The sequence below is a fragment of the Lactuca saligna genome, chromosome 3, assembly GCF_052625555.1.
Source record: "Lactuca saligna cultivar CGN05327 chromosome 3, ASM5262555v1, whole genome shotgun sequence".
Lineage (NCBI taxonomy): Eukaryota > Viridiplantae > Streptophyta > Magnoliopsida > Asterales > Asteraceae > Lactuca > Lactuca saligna.
In genome coordinates this window covers 27,518,653-27,542,420 of record NC_136419.1, presented here as the reverse complement: position 1 = coordinate 27,542,420, position 23,768 = coordinate 27,518,653, and the positions used below count along the sequence as shown (strand labels likewise).

The following is a 23,768-nucleotide window of genomic DNA, read 5'->3' as shown; positions in this document are numbered from 1 at the left end:
GTTGGATACATTCATAAAGTCTTTCCCCCTGGATACCATTATCATTCCAGGTCCCTTGGTCCCCTTCTTCCGTTCCATCTCTGTCAGTTCCCCAGGCACTGGAAACTTCTGGGATGTCTTTCCCGCCATCCATGTTCTCTCAATCAGCGAGGAGTCGCTGTATAACCTGAATATTAACCCCAACTCCAACATGGAATACTTTGAAGGCCTAACCATGATGCTCCCCAATCTTCCACTGAGGATCGATCAATTTTTTTATTTAATGTTGTACTTATTGGCTGATACCACCGAGGTTCCCCGGAAATACTCACAATACGAGCAGCTTCGGAAGATCTTCGGAGTTTCACGCCCATTGCTTCCCCACTTCAACATGTTACTTAAATCTGTTGGATTCTGGAGTCGCCCAGCATCCTCAGATGGGTTGATGGCGAGATACGCATCCCGAATAAGTAATGCTCAATATTTCCCTCATCCCTTCACCTACGACACCGAACACGCTCCTATTGCCGCCGACGCCACCGCTGACCCGCCCATTGAAGGCCGAGAAGACCGGTGGACTCGTATTACTGATTTCTGCAACTATGCCCATATGGATAAGTGGTTGTATTGGTTCGATATTTTCCTCGGTGGAATGCATACCTTCAACAGCCATTGGAAAGGGAACTGTTCATTAGGCAGTCTCCACCCCAACACCTCAACCGCCAGCCTGATCCTCTTCAAACATGTATCGATCCGCGAGTTCCCGGACCCCAGTACTTCAATCTTCGGGTCAGGTACTAGACGGTTGAACCACGCCTCCCACTACTTTGAGTACGATTCCAAGGCAACTTCTACCTGGAACTCGATGATAAGCAGGACGCTCAAATCGCACAACTCAACATCCTCTGTGACGACTACACTAACGACGGCCGCCGGATCGGTGATGTTGGAGTTACTCGCTTCGGCAATTATTGGTCCGTCACCCCGGACTTTTGCGAAACTAATCTGATAAACTTGACTTGGCATCTTCAGTCGGTGGCCATCTCCCCTAACTACTTTACAGAGTAGCTTTTTATTACTCTTTCGTCTTCTGTATCTTAGTTTATAATCTTAATTGCACATGAACCGTTTGATGTAATGATTCATTGAAATTTTCTTTTGATTTTCAAAAACAAACTTATTTGAATGTAAGGGGTATATAAGTATATTTAACTTCTGAGTGTTGGGATTGTATTTGTGTAAACAGTCGGTATATGTTTGATGTTTGATGTTTGTGTTGTTAAACCTATCTCAACATTTTGACATGGGGGCTGCTAATGAAATGTTTCTACACCCAACAGCGAAACTATGTGTTAATGTTATAAGTCTAGTTTATTTGTTTATTTAATATGCATTTTTTATGACAGAATCTATATTTTGTAAGGGAGCTGATATTGTCACTGACTAGTTTTGATGCATCCACTGAAAAATAGATTGACAATTTTGCCCTTAATTATCTAAGAGAAATAAATGAAAATCTTTATTTTATGAAACACACAATTAGGCCCGAACTCCAAACGACGAACGGAAAAGGTGCGCTTCGTCCTCCTTCGGCGATGCTCTTCAGCAGATTCATCTCCAGCCGACACCATCGGTACAAACAGTAGCCATAAGTTGACCGTGCCCATGGCTTGCAGCAGGCTCATTTCAACGAGTTCGATACCCTCATGAATCTTTAATTAACCACGCCAAGTAATTAATCGGACTATCTAATGTCGCTAACAACAAGTCAATTTAAACCATACAATTACAAACCCAATGAAGCCAGCCTTCGCCCAAACTAACAAACAAGAGATATGGACTGATGGTGAAGGATATAAATGGAGTAAATATTATCTAGCAGAAATAATGTAAACCGGAAACAGAAGATCTATCTTTATATCTGTGTATGAAAAAAAAAAAAAAAAAAAAAACAAGTTAAGAGAAAGATTAAAGGAGAGTGCAGAGGCACATCAATGGTTGTGCAAAAGATTTGACATCAAAGGTTGAATTCACCATGACCAGTGACACAACCTGCCTTCATAACTTCAAAATTGGAAAAAAAAAAAAAAAAAAAATAGTTGAGCATAAATTGTATTCAATCTTTCCGAGGTAAATCCTTTCCGAACTTTTGCTTTAGGGTTGGAGTGACTCTATATTTTCCTCCGTAGAATTAGATGACTCTGAAATCAAAACCCTATAAAAACAAATTAATAGGTAAAGCTTAATAAACATAGAAAGTGCTTACATATGATTATTTACCACAACATCAGTGATATCTCCAAATGCAGTTTGTAAAGATGTTGTCGATCCTCATGACTGTCAAGGTGGAAAGAGGAGCGGTCTTCGGTGGTGTAAAGGCACGTGTTTCTCCCTCTTCTCTAGAGGATGTTGATGTGGTGATGATCGTTGACTGGTATGAGACAGTGAGGCGGTTAATTCAAAGAGAAAATGGATTTTTTTTTTTTTAATGTGATTGTACCTTTTTAATTAAATAGGGGCATAATTGTCATTCTATATGTTTTTCCGTGGAAGTATCAATTTCTTCCGTGGCAATATCACTTCACATTTTGTAATTATTTGTGGTACTTTGTAAGAAAATTGAAAATTCACTTATTGCCGGCACAAGTTATTAAATATTGTTAAAAGGTGAAACTTAGGTGCGTTTGGTTGTGGAAAATTGGTTTTATTTTTGTAAGAAAATATTTTAAGAAAATAGAGTTGAGTTTCATTTTCAAATTTCAATGAAAATTTTAGAAACACGTTTGGTTTGAAACCGGAGGAGTTTTCATTTTCCATCTTAAAAATTTTAAAAAAATTGTAAAAATCACTTTTCTAATTTACATACAATTTGGAAAACAAAATTTTTTCATTTTCTTAGAAAATTTTGGAAAATGAACGAACCAAACACGTTTTCAAAATTTCCGTTACTGTTTTCATTTTCTATGAAAATGTTTTCAGAAAATAGGGTTGAGTTTTTATTTTCAATTTTCAATGAAAACGCGTTTGGTTGGAATGGGTGGAGTTTTCATTTTCCATCTTAGAAATTTGAGTAAATTACACGAATGGTCCCTATGGTTTGGGGTAATTTGCACGTTTGGTCCCTAACTTATTTTTTTTTAACTCGGAAGGTCCTTACTGTTTGTTTTTGTTACACACTTGGTCCTTACTGTTTGTTTTTGTTACACACTTGGTCCCTATTATTTTTTTAACTCGGAAGGTCCTTACAGTAGAGACCTTCCGAGTTAAAAAAATAAGTTAGGGACTAAACATGTAAATTATCGTAAACCATAGGGACTATTCGTGTAATTTACTCTAGAAATTTGGAAAATTTTGGAAAACTGTAAAAATCACTTTTCTAATTTACGTACAATTTGGAAAACTGAAAATTTTCATTTTCTTAAAAAAAATTTGAAAAACTGAACGACCCAAATGTGTTTTCAAAATTTCTATATTTCTTGGAAAATTTTCCTAGAAAACTGAAAAAAATTTCACAACTAAACGCACCCTTAATGATTTAGAGCAAGGTTTAAATAACGTAAGCCGTGACTTTGCGACAAGGTAAAAGTTAAGTAATGACAAGCCTTGGCGAACCATGATGTTTTTCAAGGCGTGACTATATTATACTCCCTCCGTCCCAATATTATTATCCACAGACATAAAACACACAGATTAAAAAAAACATTAATTACCATTAATTTTATATAATAAAATAACAGTTTTGCCCTTACTTTACATTTAATGTTCCATTAAATGTGTAGTTGGTTAAGTAATAATAAGGAAGTATTTTGGTAAAAATGTTATTTATTTTTAGAAATGGACTATAATTTTGGGACAAACCAAAAAAGAAAGATGTACTATAATTTTGGGACGGAGTGAGTATACATTAAAAGATATAAAATCATATAATTATTGAATTTTATCAAATATATGAAGCTTTTAGAAGTGTTATATTAATATCTAATAGAAAAAAGTTAACAAAAACTCATTTATTTTAGGCTCAATAAAAAAAACAAAACAAAAAAAAAACTCACGCCTTGAAAAAAACTTGCGTCATAACGTGATAAGGTACGCCTTGACACGTTATTTGGGTGTCACGCTTCACAAACCCGCATTGACCGTTTTCGTAACGGGCACATCACGTCTCGCACCATGACACGCTTTTTAGAACCATGATTTAGAGTGAGATAATAACTAATAAGAATGATTAAAATAATAATATTAAGATAACTATATGCCAGTCTACGTACGCTTTTTAGATTTCTCTACATTTGAAATGTGTCAAAGAAATACTTTTAGGAGTTGTAAACATACGTAATTATGCACATTTGATACGTAAAATGCTCACATTGTTTAATTTTTTCTACAATGCGAGAAAACACAATGTAAATGGTAGATAAAAGTAATAATAAAACATCATAAATCAACCAAAAACTTAATGATAACATATTAAATCTAAAAGAATAAAAACTAAAATCTTAATTAAACTGATTTTTTATATAACATGAAATCCGACTCTTCTGACTCTCATGTCTATTGCTTATGCAAAACGATTTATTAGCCATTTTAAACAAGAAAACGTGTACTCAAATAACTAACTAATGTTTTATTTGGATAAGCCACGCAAGAAGAAATAAGTTTATAAATAGGAAAATGATATAAAAATCTTTAAATTTTCGTGAAATATTTGGTTTTACCATTTGAAAAATTTTAGGTTCAATAATGTTTCAAATTTTGGTTGATTTTGTCATTTTTCACCATTCTATCCGGTCTAGACCCTTCACAACAGGTCACCAAACCAACCGGAATTGCTTACTAAGTTGAAACTGCTGACATGGTGCGGACGAGGCAAGCCACATCAGCGCCCATTTTTTAATTAAAAAACTGAAATAATGCAAACTGGGATTGCGGCTGACATGACATTGGCGAAGTGACGACGCATCAGCATCTATTCAATAAAGATGACAAGGAACTTTTCCACAAAATTGCACTTCATTAAATGTTTATCTTTCAGATTTTCTATATATAGTATAACAGAAATAATTTATATTATTATTATTATTTAAACATCTAAATACATATAGAAATATTTTTAAACGTATGTAAACATATAAAAATATATTTCATACATATTTAAATATATTAAAAAAATTATCATATCGTTATATTTACCATTCGTATGAAGTGTACAAAATAATTATAAATAAATTAAAATACGTATAGAAAACATTTTTATACAAATTAAACATATTCAACATGTTAATTTATACATGTTACATATAAAAATGTTTTATATGTATTTATACATATAAAAAACATATTTAAACATCTAAAATACACATATAAAATCGTATGTACACATCTAAAATCATATATACACATATAAAAACATATGTAAAAGTAAGTATAAAAATGAGTGGAGATGTATATTTAATATGTATTGTATACGTAACGATACAATAATTTTTTTAAATTATGTATAATAATAATAATAATAATTTATTTTTGATATATGATATATAGAGTAAATCGGAATTGTTTACACGTAATGAAGAGCAGTTTGGTGTAAAAGTCGTTGGACATCCCCTCAAAAGGCTCGAGTTCGACTCTTTGCAGCTCCAAATCTTCTGCCTTTGTTCAAGTTTTTTAATTAAAGAATGGGCGTTGATGTGGCTTCCCTGTCAGCACTAGGGATGTCAAAAACCTCCATGGGACCCCGATCCCATACGAGACTAAATTTTTAAAAAACCAGGAGCGGGAGCGGAGGCAAAATTAAACCCCACTTATTTTCAGGACCGGGGTCGAAAGTTGGTATTTCCGTCCTGTACTCCCGCGGGGCCCCGGTTGTACATTTATGTAAAAAATATATATTTAATATAAAATACATATACAAAATAGATTTTCTAATTTTAAGTGTAGGCTAGGTTTCACTTTCCCCTTTCCAATTAATAGATTTTGAAGAGGTAGTGAATTGATCATATATTTTTGGATATTAAGTATTTTATATTTGTAATATTGGATTTGTCATATATTATATTTTTAAGATTGATGAAATTATCGTTTTGTAATGTTGAATTCGTAATGTTGGATTTTTAATTTTTTAGTTTCTAAAAGATTATGTTTTAAACTTTTAAAGTTATTAAAAATAAGATTTTTAGCCTAACACAAAGTAGTTGTTTAGCAAAAAAAAAAAAAAAAAAAAAAAAAAAACGAATTTTAAGCGGGGGAACCGGGGGAACGGGGGCGGGACCGGGGGTGATGGAGGTAACCGGGGGCTATGTAAACGGGGGAGCCGGGGTGGGACCGGGAGCGGGGGCAACAATTGATTTCGGGGGCGGGAGTGGGGGCAGCTATTCCCGCTCCCGTTTGGTCCCGTTGACATCCCTAGTCAGCACGCCACATCAGCAGTTATAGCCTAGTAAGCAATTCCAATTAGTTTGGTGACCAGTTGAGATGGGCTAAACCGGATAAAAGTGCGAAAATGACAAAATCAATTAAAATATGAAGTATTATTGAACTTAAAACTCTTTGGGTAAAACCAAACATTTCATGAGTGCTTTCATGTTATTTCCCTTTATAAATTTACTCTAATATATGAATGTTTTTTTTACCACATGTCACACTCATTCAGTTTTTTGGTTATTTTGAATTAATTTCTTTTCCAAATGTTATTTATGGTTTTTCTATTTTAACAAATTCACATAATACTTTAATGTAATAATCATAATAAATATAGTAATAAATTAATATCAATTTCATTACTGAATTTAATTTTTTATTTCAAAATAATCAAATTAAAGTTCATTAGTTTATTTTGTTTATTTATTTAAATTTAAAAGATAAAAAATTAATTTTAACAATTCGTTATTTTTCTTATTTTCTTATAAAACTAAAGTTTTTAAATATTCTGACATTTATATTTAATATTTTAATAAATCAATATAATATACGAGTCTTACATCTAACAGATAAAAAACAATAGTATCAAATTTTATCGTCCATTTCAGTTTAAGATAAGTGGGACTTCAATTTGATTATACAAATTTAACACAAAATTTTATAGCTGATTTTAAAAATATCATTGAGAATAAAAATTAATGGAAAAGACATTATTTTGCAAGGAATTAATCCGATATCTATGAAGGAAAATAAATCAAAAGAAGAAAATGAGTGGACACATTCCATTCCCGTGTTTGACAAGTTCATTGGTGGAATACAGTCTCCCGATTCCGGAATCGATTCAATCGCCAAATCCGGTTCTTAATGAAATTGGAAAATTAGAATTAGGAATCCGATTCCGCCGTCTCTCCACCATCCCTAATCCGTCGATATCCTCCATCGGCGACCGTGGGAGCCTCGCTCTTCTTCCCATAGCCTGCTGAAATCTAGGTATTTCTATCTAATAGCCTCCGCCTCCACTATACGTGTTCATATATGTATGTATATATATGCGTGTGTATGAGTCTATATATCTACAGGGTTTCTTCCAATGGCTTAAAACCAAAGCGGCATACTATTTGATCGTTATATTAGTCATGTGATAGTGTACAATCATATTCACTCCGTTCCAGAATGAAAGAAGCGAAATCAGTTCAACTTTTGAGGGTTTTTAACATTCGCTCTTCATTCTTCCATAGAAATTTGATATCTGCGTGGAACTTCACGAAAAGGAATAGGGTTTCAGCTGAGATGAAAAATGCAGTTATTGAAATTTTACAAGTTTTGAGTTTGATATGCTAACGGAAACTTATATTGTTTGGTATTTTCCAGGAATGGGTAGAGTATCTGAAAGAGGTTCCAAAATCAAGAAACATAAATGGACAAGAAGAGAAGATGAAGCACTGATATCTGCACTCACAGGGCTATGTCAAAATGGTTGGAAAAGAGACAATAACATCTTCAGAAGTGGATACACAACTGTCCTGGAGAAAGAACTGAAATCAAAGCTTCCTGGATGCAATCTCAAAGCCAGTCCCCACATCGAATCAAGGCTCAAAACCTTAAAGAAGCACTGTGATGCAATCACAGATATGAAAGATGCATTTGGTATAGAATGGAAAAGCGCAGATTCCACATTAATATGCTATGATGATGATGTATGGGAAGATTGGGTGAAGGTAAACCATCTCAATTCTCAAACATACTCAACAATTCTAAATCTCATTCTCATATGTTTCTATATTTGGCATTGTAGGATCATTCAGATGCCAAAGGCTTAAGAAATAAGCCATTTCCTTACTATGACGAGTTGTGTCTGATATTTGGAAAAACCAGAGGCAATCACAAGACTGTTGAAGATGCATCAAATGGCAACAAAACCCTTACAGTATACGAGACTAGTGATTTAGCATTTGATCAAGCATACAGAAGTAATGAGAAAGTGTTGGAGACTGAAAACCATGAGTCTGACCATGAAGAGGGAAATGATCATAAAGGTGATGAAATGGGAGCCGATGATTTAAATGATCATGACCATGATGATGATGATGATGACAACGATGATGATGATGATGATGATGCTTCAATAGATGATATTATAAGGACTCCAGATAGTGCTAACAAGAAGAAAGGTCAAGGTCAAGGTCAAGGTAGTGGAGGTTGTATGTCTGGAATGGAATTGGCCAAGATATTTGAGGCATTGCTTAAGAGGAATGAGGAACAGTATTCGATTCTGGCGGGATTAGTAGGGCGGGAGGTGGCGGCAGATAAGGCGGCAGCTGAGAAAAGAGCGGGGTTGAATGGGGAGTTGAAGAGAATACCAAATCTTGGTCTACAAGCAAGACTTAGAGCAGCATCTATAATTGTTGGTGATCAAGCCAAACTTGATCTTTTTTATAGTCTTGAGAGTGAAGAAAGAAAGGAATGGGTGTCGATGTTACTTTCTGGGCTTATTTAGGGTCATGGAGATGATGGTTTTTCGTGAAACTTAACTTTATTTTGTTAATTAAAGACTTAGATAGAAAGGTTCTTTTAGAACTTATTTTGTTACTCTTGTTAGTGTATGGTTTCATCATATATCTAATAGTTATTCTGTTTAGAACATTTCTCTTTTGTTTTTTTGACAATTAGCGTACAAGATTTCTTCTTTATATGTATTATTAGGGCTTGTGGGTATACTAAACAAATGATGTTGCTAATATATTACTTATTGGATGTCTTTGTAAATTATAAAAAAGTTCATCCTTATTTGTCACATTGTCATACATTGTCATTGGTTGTGGTAGGGTTTAAGGTTTAGAGTTTAGGAATGGTTGTGGTAGGGTTTAAGGTTTAGAGTTTAGGAAGAATAAAGGCTAATGAACATGTATGCGTAGAAGTGTCTACACTTTATGATGGTAGTTAGTTTAGTAAATGTTCTTCATATTTTATTGGTTACCATGTAGCTTATATATTGTATCTTCTTTGACAATGAAAGGAATTGTTAAAAAATTTAAATAAAGTTTTATTGTATAAATAAATAAAATAAAACTAAAAAACCTCCAACAGGATGTTATTAACTTTTTTTTTTTTTTTTTTTTTTTTTTTTTTTTTTATATATATAATTTACACTTACAAAATGTAATGCTAGCTTTAAGTGTGAAATAAATATAATAAATTCTTAAATTTACGATTCATAAATCTTCAAATATGTAAAGTATTTAATCTTCAATCGTCATATGGTGTATATTTAGGGAAATTAAGTAAATCTAACCAATTTTCAATGCATATTTGAAAAAAATAACCCAATTTTATTTTAGCTTTTTATTTATTTATTTATTTTATTATTATTATTATTATTATTATTATTATTATTATTATTTATTTATTTATTTATTTTTATTTTTTTTACAAAAATAACCATTTTGTCCGGAATGAGGTATTCCGGAAAAAGAAAAAACATTCTTTGACTAACTCCGGAATGACATTCCGGATTCCGGACCAATATTCCGGACTAATTCGAAAAATAGAACTCCAGAATTTCAAGAGCAACTCCGAAATTTCAAGAAAAAAATAATTTTTTTTTCTTAATTTAACAAAAAAATTAAACAAACATAATAATAGGAAATATATACAATATGAGTGTATAAAACTAGATGTTTTATTGAAAAACAATGATATTAAACCTTATGAAATGTAGCGTTCAGAATCCCAAAAAAACAAAATAATTTCTTTGAAAATTTAAAAAATAAATAAATTGAAATAAAATAAGATGGACAGTACTACAGAATTAAACATTCCGGAGAAAGTGATTATTTTTCAAAAACTGAAAAAAATATGATTATTTTTTTTGAAAACCTCATTTATAATGGTTAGTTTACTCAATTTCTTATATATTTATTAGTCTTTACTAGTTGTATTTAAGTTAGATTTTGGGACTCGTTAGAATACATAGGTAAACATAAAGTTTTTCTTTTATTTATAATAGTTAAATATTACTTTGATTCCATCCACCTTCAACTTTGTAAAATATCATTTTATCCTTTTGTTTTCTACACTTTCACTTTCACCCCATCCATCTTGAACTTCGTAAAATATCACTTTTACCCTTTCGATTTTACCCTTTCGATTTCTAGACTTTCCTGTTTATCTTCCACATTGTTATAGCCGATGATTCACAATGTACAAGTATCATAATGCGTAAAATACAACTTTAAACCCTCAACTTCGTTAATCCGTCACTTGCAACCTCTATATTTTGTAAAATGCTATTTTCATCTCTTTACTTTTAAAATATTACTTTCACCACTTTCACCTTAAACTTTGTAAAATATCACTTTTACCCTTTTGTTTTCTACTCTTAATACACAACAAAACCCCGTAAAACCCATTGCATAGTACGAGCTCAATTACTAGTTGATTCCAAATTGCAAGATAACAATACTTATTAAATGAGAAATTAAATATTTTCTTACATTTTCTTTATACATATTCTTCTACCATGTTGAATGACGATAAATATATTAAAATATTATTAATTCATATACGTTACACATGTCATCATTTAACATAAGTAGGAGGATCATAGGACGAGAAAGAAGAAAATGTAGCACGAAATTATTTGCAAAGAAAATATTGTTAGAACTTTATAGAATATATTGTTATCTAATTTTCAAGATAACATTATTTTAATAACATTTAATAAATTGAGTGATCATTCACTTGTCATTATAATTTGGAAGAAAATTTATTAATTATTATATAATATAATATTCAAGCGAGAAGTGAGAGAATCATACATTTTATGTACATTTTGTTCTTATTAATCTTCTTACTCACTAAATTAAGACAAGTGTCAAAATCAAGAAATTTTATGTACCATGTTACCGAGTTTAACTTAATGAGTGAAAAAAAAAAAAAGGAAAATAAATGAAAGTGAGAAGAAAGTAAATGAAATTAATATTTTCGAGTTTCATTAAATAATGGAAGCGGAGGGAAGTGGAAGAATCACTCCATATCCCTTCATATACCATCCTAGATCAATAAATGGCCATGCTATATGCCAATTGTTTGCCTTCCTAGTCTTGCAATCAAGAAATTGCTTACATTGTCTATCTCTTTAGACACCCTACTCTTGATTTTTATCTTACGCTCAATATTATGGCTCATTTATCATCATGGTATTAATCATATGCTTGTCTCCTGATACATCCAATTTCTTCTTGTATATTGAGATTAAGTCGATATATTTGAGCATTGGTTCATCTTTTTATTTATTTATTTCTGTTAGATCTCCACACTGTTAATTCACTGTCAAAGAAAATAACTACACAATTATATGTAGAGTAAAATAGACAATAGAGTTGGTGGTACTTATTATTCACTGCTTATGCAATTTAATACATATAACATTATGTAGTAAAAGGAGAAACTCCACACGTTATTAAGAGATAACTTGAGACCACACACTTCCATTCAGACGATTCTTCTTAACTTTTCATTCAGTCATCAAGATCCTTGATAGTCCAAGATTGTTTTTGGTAACCATAAGTGGGGCCATTCCCATTCCCATGGTAAGAAGTTTCATATCTTCCGGTATGTGGCTGTCCACTAGCAACCACACCACCACCACAGTACTGGGCGGCACTGTATCCATGGTAGCCACCACCGGACTGGTGGTGCTGAGAATTTTCCGATGAGTAAGTTGACACCTGAGAATAGTTTGAGTATGGAGGCGTGGGCCCGGTTATGGTTGAGAAGTTGGTGTAGCCACCATCCTGGATTCTGCCGCCGGTCTCTTGGTATGTTGAATAGCTTTGCTGTTGGCAGGTAGGACCATGGTGGTGTTGGACGGCGGCTCCAGGGCACCTCTGAGTTTGGAGAACCATTTTCTTGTTATGGAAAGTTTCTTTGAAGTTAGCTCTATGGTTTAATTTGATGCTTATTTGTTGCTCTATTTATATGGAATTAGGGATAGCTGTATTGATTAAGAAATGTATTTATTATATTTTTAGCATAGAATCTGATGCATTTCTTATCATCAGTCTAACCATTATCTTGAAAGTGCAATCAATTATTAGTGAACAAGATTCCAAACTCAACAACATGTTTGCGTAGTGATGAACTGATGATGCTGGATGTTTGGTAAGCATTTTTTGAAGGAGATAAAGGGTCTGGTGTAAATGATATGTGTATAGATGAACTGTTAAAACTTTACCAATCTCCATTGTTGGTTGCTCCAATACTAACCTTTCATGCCTACGATTTGAGTTTTTCTTGAAAGTGGGGAGTTTCATGGAATGTTATGGAGGACATTTAGTCAATTAGTAACCAATCTTTATTTGGTATGGAAGTACTATAATTGCAATAACGATAGAGATATAGGAAAGATATTACAATATTAGATAAAGATAATCACGATTTCTTAAATTGAACCATTGTATGTAGATGCAAATCCTCCTATTCATTTTGAATTTAAACATTTTAATGCAAATAGTAACACGTAAGCATTGCATATCTTATGTTAATTAGGGTCGTTGGCAAAAATAGCTGGGAAATAATAGCTGATATTTGGAAACCGTAATTTTTATTTGTATATAAATATTCCATAAAAATAACAAAGTTTTTTAGATATATAAATTACATTATAAGAAAACTATGTATGTATGTACCTCAAGCTTTTAGAAAATGAACCTTAAATTTATATAGTGTTATTCGGAAATTCAAAAAAGTGGGCAATTGACAAACAAAAACAAATAGAGGTGAACATAAAAAATCATTTGTCTTTATGATGTTGATTATGATAGTGTGGCATGTGGGTTTCTAATTATTTGTTTTATCTAAGTTGAATGGTTTCGCTTTTTTCTTAAGTCTCATCACAATATAAAATTGGGTTGAGCGTCCTAACTCCCGATCCTTTCCCCTTCCCAAGTTCTTGGGCTTTTGCAATATTAAGGCTTTTTGATTGTTTTTTGTGGCTTTGGGCCTTAAATTAATTTCACTACAACCCCTTAGCTGTTTTCGTATATGAATGAATTTTGCGTCATTAATCTCCCATCGATCATAATACCCAAAGAATCACTAACATGACTCAAAAAGTAAGGTGTTTTTATTATATTTAATGGATGTATATTTTTACTAAATTAGAAACACTTTGAAATTAAAACTTTCCACATTAAATCTTAACTTATCACAAATTTGCCCTTTTTTGTGTCTTGCTATGCGCTTTCAATCATTTTCTCAAATATATTTCTGTTATTTGATCCAAAGTTGTGCATTCGTCATCTTGCAAAGGTATGCTTCCTCGTTGCTTCGAGTTGTGATATTTGAGGTCCATTTGTTTGTCTTGGATTTAATGTAATTGTTTGGCAAGTATCTCCATAAGCAAGATGACAACACAAGGAAACTATCAATTTCTTAGTATAATCCGCCATTGATGACATAGTTTTTGGACTTGCCTCCCGTGGTTGTTTGCCTACATTCCAATCTATGCCTTCACCTCCAAAAAGTACTACTTCAACTTCATCCTTTCCAAAAGAAATGGAGATCATGTGGGACCCGCAGCTGCTTGGATAGGACAATAATGATTAGTTTGTAATTACATCACGCTAAAGTATAGATTTCATCCCTAGACTTTTCATTTAATTATATTAAGATTTAGTCGACGTCACTAAGAGGCATGGTATAACACGTCCAAGGCTTTTGAGTAATTTGTCAGTCGACATCCTTAATAATGAATATCCTTTAATTCTAAAAATGGCAAAGAGTACCACTAATATAGCAATAGCATAATTTTTTATGTTTTTGTATTTTAAAAAATTATATATCCATTCCGCAAACGCAATCGCCTATGGGATTTGTTTATATCATTTACTTTTCTCTCAACTCATTCGTAAACGAACCGAATGAACTCAAAGGATGCTTGCTCATATGCGTTCGTTTAACAAATTATGTTGTTCATGTTCATTCATTTATATTAGCCGGGATTATCTTATCATCACAACAAGATTATCTTTCCTAATATTGTGGGATATTAGTTAGTGGAGATTTTGTACATATCTCATATCGAAAATAGTGTATCACACCCTGTATATATACTTGTATTATCAATGAAATACACACGGATTCATTATAACTATTTGCATGGTATCAGAGCCTATAATTCTCTGAAAACCCTTCTCAGTCGCCGATCTTCTCCTCTTTCTTTCTTCTTTCGGATCTTCTTCTTCAGTAGATCCCAAAAATCACCCTATCATCACTGTTACAAACATCAGAAACTTCATTCTATTCATTCTCGATATGGAAAAAGGTCAATACACTTCATGGGCTGAGTTATTCAAAATTCATTGTCATACCTTCAAGTTGGAAATCACATCGACCCCCAAGTCAACCCACCGCCATCCGCTCCCTCTTTATAACATCCCAAAATCGAGACAAAAATTTTTATTTTCCAAAACCATTTCAATCCATAAGATTTACAAAAAACAAAGTTTCCAAGAGTCACAATCATATATCAGAGTATCCCAAAATCATAAAATCATATAAAAGTCTAGGATGATGTGCATAATCAGCCATTTGCCTTGCTCCTGTCCTCTGAAGTAGGTGAAACCATAAATTCAAACTATAAGCCAAAGCTTAGTGAGTTCCTCCAAAATATCACACACATTAATACATATAAAACATCTAATGGGTCCAATCAATCATCAGACTGGAATACCCCTACCCACTTAGTCATCAGACAGGAATGCCTTGGCCCAATCAGTCATCGGACTAGAATGCCAACATACAACATGTACAATCGGTCATCAGATTAGAATATCATGGCCCAATCAGTCATCAGACTGGAATGCCTTAGCCAAATCAACCATCAGACTGGAATGCCCCAGTCTGTTGGCTTACGCACATAACAGTAAAGCATCAACCCAAACCGCACTATATCAACATATGCAATAGATAAAATATATAACAACAAACAAATAATCATGCAGGTCTAACAGATCACTAGAACATATCAAAACCTATTATATAGGATATATAACCTAGTGGGCTGACATTAGTGCCTTCGACCCACAAGTACAGTGAGGAAAACTCACCTCACAGTATGAAAAATAGATGAACAAAATGCTACTCCAAATATTGCCTCTACATATCACCTATACAATAATAGGGACCTAATCTTAAACTACTATTTAAATTTCCCAAAATAACCTCAAGTCAAACTTGGTCAAAATTAATGGTCAACGGTCAAGAGTTAAAAGTCAAAATCTCAAACCAGGTCGAGTACGCCCTGCGTACTCCATCTATATGCATGGCGTAGAGAGTGCCTTCCCATATTACGAGACTCCGAATCAGTACATGTTGCATACTCCTAAGGTACACCCTGTGTACTTACATCCATATTACACTCTTTATTAGTGTCACACCCCGCTAAAGCTAAAACACATGACACAATAGTACCAACCATAATATTAAAAAGCATTACAATTTACAACATCTTTTGAACAACTTTTAAAAGAAATTACAATGTATTAAAATAAAACAACACACGTAAATGTTCCTATAAGTGATGTATCCCTACCAACTCATAGGCAACAACTCATATCTCTAGGTTTGAATAATATAAGATATTATCTTCTCATGATCACTCGTGATAAAATACATGAAGTGAATCAAATGAGCGTGAGTTGAATCCAATACTCAGAACTTATGAGCACTCATGAATGTTTTTGCAACTCTTGCTTTGTCCAATACCTTGGACATCTACAAACCAACTTCATGACCGTCTTGCCTTAATACCTACTTCCAATGTATTATCGACTGTGGATGGTTTGAATAACTTAGTCATTCAAGAAGAACGACCTAGTTATTCTGGAAGTCAAAACATGCAAAGTGAAACACAAGAATAATCGAATCCAATATGGTCTCAAAACTTATGAATATAAATAGAGCAACTTTTATTTATCACCGTATTGATTACACATTACTCATTTCATACTGTTTTAAATTATCAAATTTATACTTGAATTATAACAATAGTTGTCCCATGCTCCAAGCATGCACACTATGTTTTTTTTTCTGAACACTAGTCATACCATACACCAAGTATGCACACTATGTTTGTCTATGATCTTTACTTTGTGGAATCGATCGATTGAACATAACTCCAATGAATTTCATTTCACAATCCCAAATCCTTACTGCAAATGCAAGAATTCCAAATTCCTGCAATTTTTCGAAATCTATTAGATTTTAAAATTATATGCACTGATCCTCTTGTAATGATTATGCACAAAGTGACAAAGACTTGTAAACAGTCATTCCAGAGTAGTCCAATGGAGATCAACTCCATGGAAACGAAGTCTCGTATTCAAAGTATACTACTTTGAACATCCTTCTTGCATTAAGGTTTCTAATCTTACACAGATTGAATCATTTCCACATATGGAGACATTTCCATATTCCCATTTTGACTATCACTTTTGAACAAGTGTTTCCTCCTTTCAGAATATGTCAATATGGTCCTTCTGAAATTAACACTATACTTCCAACTTGTCCCTGAGCAACTAATCTTTGGTAAACCTCAGATTGTCCTCGACAACTGCTTAATCATTTTAGTCATATCCAATTCTAGAACTTTTCCCCCTTAATGCCCCCATGTATTTGGAAAATTTAGAAAGGATAAATAGTATAGCACATGCAATCAATCCCATACCCAAAGCATATGGGACACGATTCATGATGTCTCACATAAAGACATGATTCTAGATTAATCTTTTGCTACAATATTTTTATTTGCCATGTTTTCATAATTCGACTATGAAGAAGGATGTCGTAATCATAATTGAATCCTGAGAATGCAATTAATGTACCCATATATAGAATTTCCTTATGTTGAGCCATTCCAACATGCAATTCATATATATATATATATATATATATATATATATATATATATATATATATATATATATATATATATATATATATATATATATATATATATATATCCTTGACTAAAGATGATTAAAACCTCAATCTAAGCTTTTACACTTGAAATGAAGTATAATTTAGCACATGTAATCGATCCTATACCCGAAGCATATAGGACACGATTCATGATGTCTCACGTAAAGACGTGATTCTAGACCAGTCTTTTGCTACAATATTTTTATTTGCCATGTTTTCATAATTCGACTATGAAGAGGGATGCCATAATCATTATCGAATTCTGAGAACACAATTAATGTACCCATATATATAATTTCTTTACGTTGAGCCATTCCAACATAAAATTCATATATATATATATATATATATATATATATATATATATATATATATATATATATATATATATATATATATATCCTCGACTAAAGATGATTAAAACCTCAATCTAAGCTTTTATACTTGAAATGAAGTATAACTTCCTCTCCCTTAATTATAGCAAAACAACTTTTCCCATTTGAAACTTTTGTTTTCTATAATTAACATTGCTAACTTGGAACACTTATCATAATCATCATGCTCCCACTAACATGATGATTATTAGCATAACACTTATGCTCCCACTAGCTTTGACATGTACTCAGAAATCAGTTGGACTTCTAAAAATCAATACTTTATTGACTTTCTTACCAAAGTTCAGAATTCCGATATGAGATGCTTTGACAAAAATTTATCAAAATCATACACCTTTCCTTAGACAACACACATGTGTGTCTAAACAATTTTAGAACTATAAAAAGCGATGTCATAATCATAGTCTCAATTGTTTAGACCTTTTCCATTCCTCACAAGTCCATGTTAGTGTGTCGGTTAACTACACACGCTCCACTAATGACTTTGAGAATGCAAATATCATAATTCTTATCTACTTAAAATCTACTTAGTGAAAGCGTTTCCTCACCATCATTTTCATGAATCAGAGAGAAACCTTATAACACTAAGATTTTATGGTGTATGAGTTCCTATCCATGTGAATTTGTCAAAACCATAATCACAAGACAAGGTTAGTGACAAATTCAAACTCATATGGACTGAACTTGTGAAATCTTAAATTCTTGACACTTGGCAGTACAAGGGCTTGCCATTTCTTCCAAGTTGTTATGCAAATAACTAAGAACTTGTAGAACTCAGATGCATAGTCAACTTTAACCACAATGGGCACATAAATAAGAATATGTCAACACGATAGGTTATAAATCTCAAGTCGTGTGCTAGTGATAAACTACACGTTTTATTCTTGATTAGATCTTGAAACTCTTTTAGGATCTTTTATACTCCCACTGTCCTCTTGACGTATAAGACTCTCTTGCCAAGACCCATTCCTTGACAAAAAAAATATTCAAGAGATAGTGTGGATTCTTATCAAGACAAATATTTCACACAATTGGCCTTAGTTGGTCTTTGTTTTATCCAAAACATCACAGCTTACCAATTTCAAATGTACAAGAGTAGAACACATTTTACTCTTACATTTGACAAGTGTTAATAAACCTTCTTTAAGATGTGTCACTCAAATTACAATCTTCGAGTATGACTCTAAGACTTGTTTTGGAACGAAGTATGACTCATCTTCTTGATTTAACCACTTCAACAATTCATGACTCCTCTTCTTAGCCATAAGAATGCACTAAGGTGTCATTAGAGGATGAATTGTGATATGGTCTCAAAACCATTAAGATGATCATAAAACATGATACTAAAGTACTCTCCCATCTTTTCAGATTTGAAAAACTTTTATCTTTCTGCCAAATTTGATTCTTCTCATTCGTTCTGCCATACATCGAAACTTTTCCAATGCTTCAGAATTATACTTAAACTTGTAAGTATAACCATATTTACTAAACTTTAGTAAATCATGACGAATAGTCTTACCGATCTTTTGTGGTGGACTTGGCCAACACACAAGAATGTGTACTCGATCCCTTAGTCCTTCACTTGACTCACATATACATGTGAACAAGGAATTAGTCTTAACTTTCCAAAGATGAAAATTCTCACTCATCATACTATACCGTTGTAATACTATTGATGAGATCTTCGATTCTCGTTTAGGTCATGTTGGCAAAAAGTCGCTCGATCTCTATTTCGAGTTTTTAGTTGTCTACTGCTACGTCCGAAACTTAGAAAAATCATAACTTCCTTATATGAAGTCAAATTTGGGTGTTTTTTTATGTATGTTCACGGTTTTGGGATATCTATGACTTTCATTTAGATACCTAAGGCTAAAAAGTATTTTATTGGAATTTCGCATTTTACGCTTAACAGTGTCTTACTGGTATTGTCGCAGATCTTCGATTGCTCATAACTTCTTCATTATAACTCGGATTTTAGTGTTCTCTATAGTTTCGAAAACCTTGTTACGGTATCTACCACTTCATTCAACCCAAATAAGCTTTTAGGAAGGTTAAACTTTGACCTAAATTTGACTGGTGTTACATTATATTGACCGGAAATATCGGGTTGTTACATATAGTATGTTCCTCCCTGTTTCTCATTATAGTATGTTCTTTTTGTTTCTCGTTATAGTATGCATGAACTGACTTTTGTATGTTTCATTGTACTAGAAATAGTGAATAGTAATCTCCTAAACTATACATATTATAGTTTACTAGCAATGTTGTTTGAATGACTGAGTATGTTTGTACACCTTTGTTACCCAAGGCATTGAACTAATGTAAGAACCTTTATATCTATACATATATACATAATATATAACTAAGATTCAAATGAAATTCAGAAAAACAACCGATACCCTAAGTTCACAACCAAACAAGGAACAAGAAATAAAAGCGAGTTATCAATCCTAAGCCCTTTCAATTTTATTTATATAACTATATCTGTATTGACATGATTTTGACAATATATAAGTTTAAAAGACTTTGATAAAGAGTTTAGCATATAAAAGAGTTTGATAAAATGTTCTGAAATAGTTTTTTGATAGCATAGTTTTGAAGTGTAAGAAATCCATTTGTTTGATAAACAGTTTTGAAGTATAAGAAATCCATTTGTTTGATAGTTATTAATCACATATGAATGGTATAATAACTATAATGTTTTAACTTGTATCATCGCCCCCCCCCCCCCCATAAAAGCATTTAAAATCATTTAAAAGGTAAGTTGGGGGTATGAACTTGCCTGTAGTGAGTGATTCGAATGTAAGATCGTTAAAGGATGTTGAGTGCTAAGTGAAATCTCGGGCAAAAACGGATCCTATTAAGCATATAATGACTCATATATGGTTATAATTAGTGTATATACAACTAATAATGCAAGGAAACCACCTTAGGGACTAGGAAACACTTATATTGAAGTGTTACAATCACAAATGATTGCATCAAAGGGGTTTACGACCACACAATGGTGTGTACGGCCAAGATGTTTATGGCCAAGGGGAGTTTACGGTCATAGAGTGTACGACCATGGAGTTTACAGTCGTACACTCATAGAGGAAACTTGCAAAAAGGGTGTTTGTGGCCCTATCTAGTATCAATAAGTGTTCACGGTCCTAGGTTTGGACATAAAGTGAGTTTGAGGCCAAAACATGCACCAACACAAGGGTTTATGGCTATGCAAGGGTTTATGACCGCAAAATCTTGCTGTTCATGAACTTTATGATGTTTCAAGGCTAGGAATCAAGTGTTTATCAATCCTAATTAGACAATAGAAGAGGTACTTACACTTTTGGAGGTTCCTAGGGAGTTCACGACCCAAGAACAAGTGTGTGGTCTTGGTGTTCTTGGTGAAAGATGATGAACTTGAAGATCTAACCCAAAAGGATAATTTCATGGATGAAATCATGGATCTTCACTAGATAAAGCAATGTATCAACTAATCAATGGAAGGAATACTTACATTTTCGGAAGATCAAGGTGAAAAGCTTGATGATAGTTGAGAGAGAAATCGAGTTCTTGAGTTAGAAGTGGGAAAAGTGGTAAAAAAATGAAGGAATATCATATATGAGGGAGGAGTTCACGGCCAACCAAGGGTTTACAACCGTAAACCCTAGTTTATGGCCGTAAACCCTAGTTTACGGCCGTAAACTCCAATTCTTGGAGTTTTCCGGCTTTTATGCTGCACACTGAACTCTAGAATATGCTTCCCAACACTTTATCCTTGAAGGTACTGGGCTTAGAACATTCAAATAGACCTTTAACAAGGCTAAAAGATAGCAAAAACAATTTGATTGAGTTGAATGGATGTACAAGATAGAAATTTCGGGTTGTCACAACCATGCTCATACAACAAATCACTCATATTCCTAATTCCTATGAAGTCCGATCCAAACTAATCATGGAAGAATCTCATAAATCTCATCAAGCTGCTACCACTACAACATCACCCTACATCGGCACCAACGCCACCGGTTTAACAGCCTTCACGACATCTACGAACCCCAAAAACATCGACAACAACATCCTATTCAACCGACAATAATCTGATTTTACCACTTCTCGTGGACAGCGTCGTGGCAGAGGAGGTCGTGGTCGAGGTAAATCGAACAACAATAGGGGATGAGGCTTCAAAAACAGTTTGCATCAACCTCAATTATAACATCCCAAAAATTATGAGGTAAAAAATTCATTTTTAATTCAAGAAAGACCTTAATTATCTTTAAGTCAACCTTCATTATCCTTTTTCTAAATATTCAAAAGTACTTTATAAGAAAACAGTTATTAGAGTACAATCCCAAGATCATCACAATGCGGAAACATGGGTGGATGAGTTGCGATCAAGCTGAGCCCGGTATACATACAACATAAAATCATAGAAACACATGCGATAATCACAAAGACAATAACATACAATACAGTCATCGGGCCCTACCCGACATTAGGCCTTGCCCGATAAGCATACCAACGCATAGCACGTGCAAGAGTCACGCAGACATCTAGCATCCTAACATAATAAACCATGGGTCGGCATTGGTGCCTTCGACCCGCTAAACACAGTGAGGAAACTCACATCAAACCGCTAATAATCAAATGATTGCTTGGGTTGTTGAACCGAATAACCTCGCGCCAACTAACAATAAAGTACAATCTTAATCAACAATTATCCCGATAATCCAAAATCCAAGGCCCACTCCACAAACCAACTTCCTAAAGGGTAAAAGACCATTTTACCCATTTTCTTACTTGTTCCATAACCATGGTCCATCTCAAAAGCACAAAGGCCCAAAATGGAAACCCAAAGCCCAATATGGCCCAACTTCCTAATTGGACTCAAATACTAACATGGGACCAATACCAAGAAAGCCCACAGCCTAACCATGGCCCAAAATCAGAAGCCCAATGGTCCAACAAGGCCCAAACTCAAAAAGGTCCAAACTAACTGAACTGGGGAATACACCCTGCATACTCGAAACATATGCCCCGCATACTTGGACATCAAGCACGAAGTACAAACGGATAATGGATAATCTAGCATTACGTTGAGCGTACCCCCTCGTACGCCCAACGTAGTCATCGAAAGCCCAAAAACCAACATTAAGCTCATAATGGGTTAAGCCAAGATGTCCAAAACATAGATCTAATCCCTAGGCAAGGTGTTACCTAATAAAGTTGCCAACTTTACCCTCCTACATGCCCTAATGGGACTCAACACTTAAAAGGAGCTTAATAAGGGTCTTAATACTTGCATGAACCAAAATCTTCCATAAATCTTGCATTTTTATGAACAATGGAACTTATTAGAGCTTAGATCTAGCATCCACTACTTCTAAAGTAGATCAAAAGCTCATATTTACTTCAAGGGACTCAAAAATGACAAAGAAACATCATAAGGTAGGTCCAACCTAAATGATCATCAATGTATAAGCTTTTTACCTTAGAAAGCTTGCAAATGAGAAGATACTTCTGGATCTACAAGCTTAAGTGTAACGCCCGCATTTCCAGGCTAGGCATTTTCATTGATGTAATAGTCTAGGTTAACCCTTGTAACTCTTTTTGGAGTATTAATGATGAAACATTTGAGTATTATGTGAATTATGTGTTTATTTTCTTAATTATTATATTCAATGAATTAAGAATAAAATAAGCGTCAAAATTAAAGTATGAGATAAGCCCGAAATCTTTGCATAAAGATGTGGTGATCGAAACAAGGATTCCAAAGATATAAAGAATGCCGAAACCCGAGTTATAACGAAGAAGTTATGACATGTCGAAGTTTCGCGATAGAACCGGCAACGTTGAATGACGTAAAAAGTGAAATTTACGTTAGAGCGATATTTAGCCTTAGTGATCTAAACAAAAGTCGTAGAGTTCGTTAAACCGAGAGCGTGCATAAAAAGAACGCCAAAATCTGACTTCGTATGAGGAAGTTATGATTTATTGAAGTTTCGACTTAGC

The 23,768-nt window shown here is 33.4% G+C and overlaps 1 protein-coding gene and 1 long non-coding RNA gene across 4 annotated transcripts; one reads left to right on the top strand and one right to left on the bottom strand.

Moving 5' to 3' along the window:
- Window positions 1-1,909: 1,909 nt before the first annotated feature.
- On the bottom strand, window positions 1,910-2,424 carry LOC145034889 (uncharacterized). Its single transcript, XR_013678260.1, has 2 exons — window positions 2,260-2,424; window positions 1,910-2,194 (listed from the first exon to the last, which is right to left on the bottom strand). It is a non-coding gene; the product is annotated as an uncharacterized LOC145034889 (long non-coding RNA).
- A 4,751-nt stretch (window positions 2,425-7,175) lies between these two features.
- Window positions 7,176-9,039, top strand: LOC145034888 (uncharacterized). 3 transcript variants are annotated; one of them, XM_078983447.1, is made up of 4 exons: window positions 7,176-7,386; window positions 7,476-7,602; window positions 7,768-8,114; window positions 8,192-9,039. In XM_078983447.1, the coding sequence occupies exons 3-4, from the start codon at window positions 7,770-7,772 to the stop codon at window positions 8,891-8,893; spliced, it is 1,047 nt and encodes a 348-aa protein (XP_078839573.1). In that variant the 5' UTR covers window positions 7,176-7,386; window positions 7,476-7,602; window positions 7,768-7,769; the 3' UTR covers window positions 8,894-9,039. The 3 variants fall into 3 exon arrangements, with proteins under 3 accessions (XP_078839573.1, XP_078839572.1, XP_078839574.1); XM_078983446.1 differs by lacking the exon at window positions 7,476-7,602; XM_078983448.1 differs by lacking the exons at window positions 7,176-7,386; window positions 7,476-7,602 and adding an exon at window positions 7,675-7,698.
- The last annotated feature ends 14,729 nt before the right edge of the window (window positions 9,040-23,768 follow it).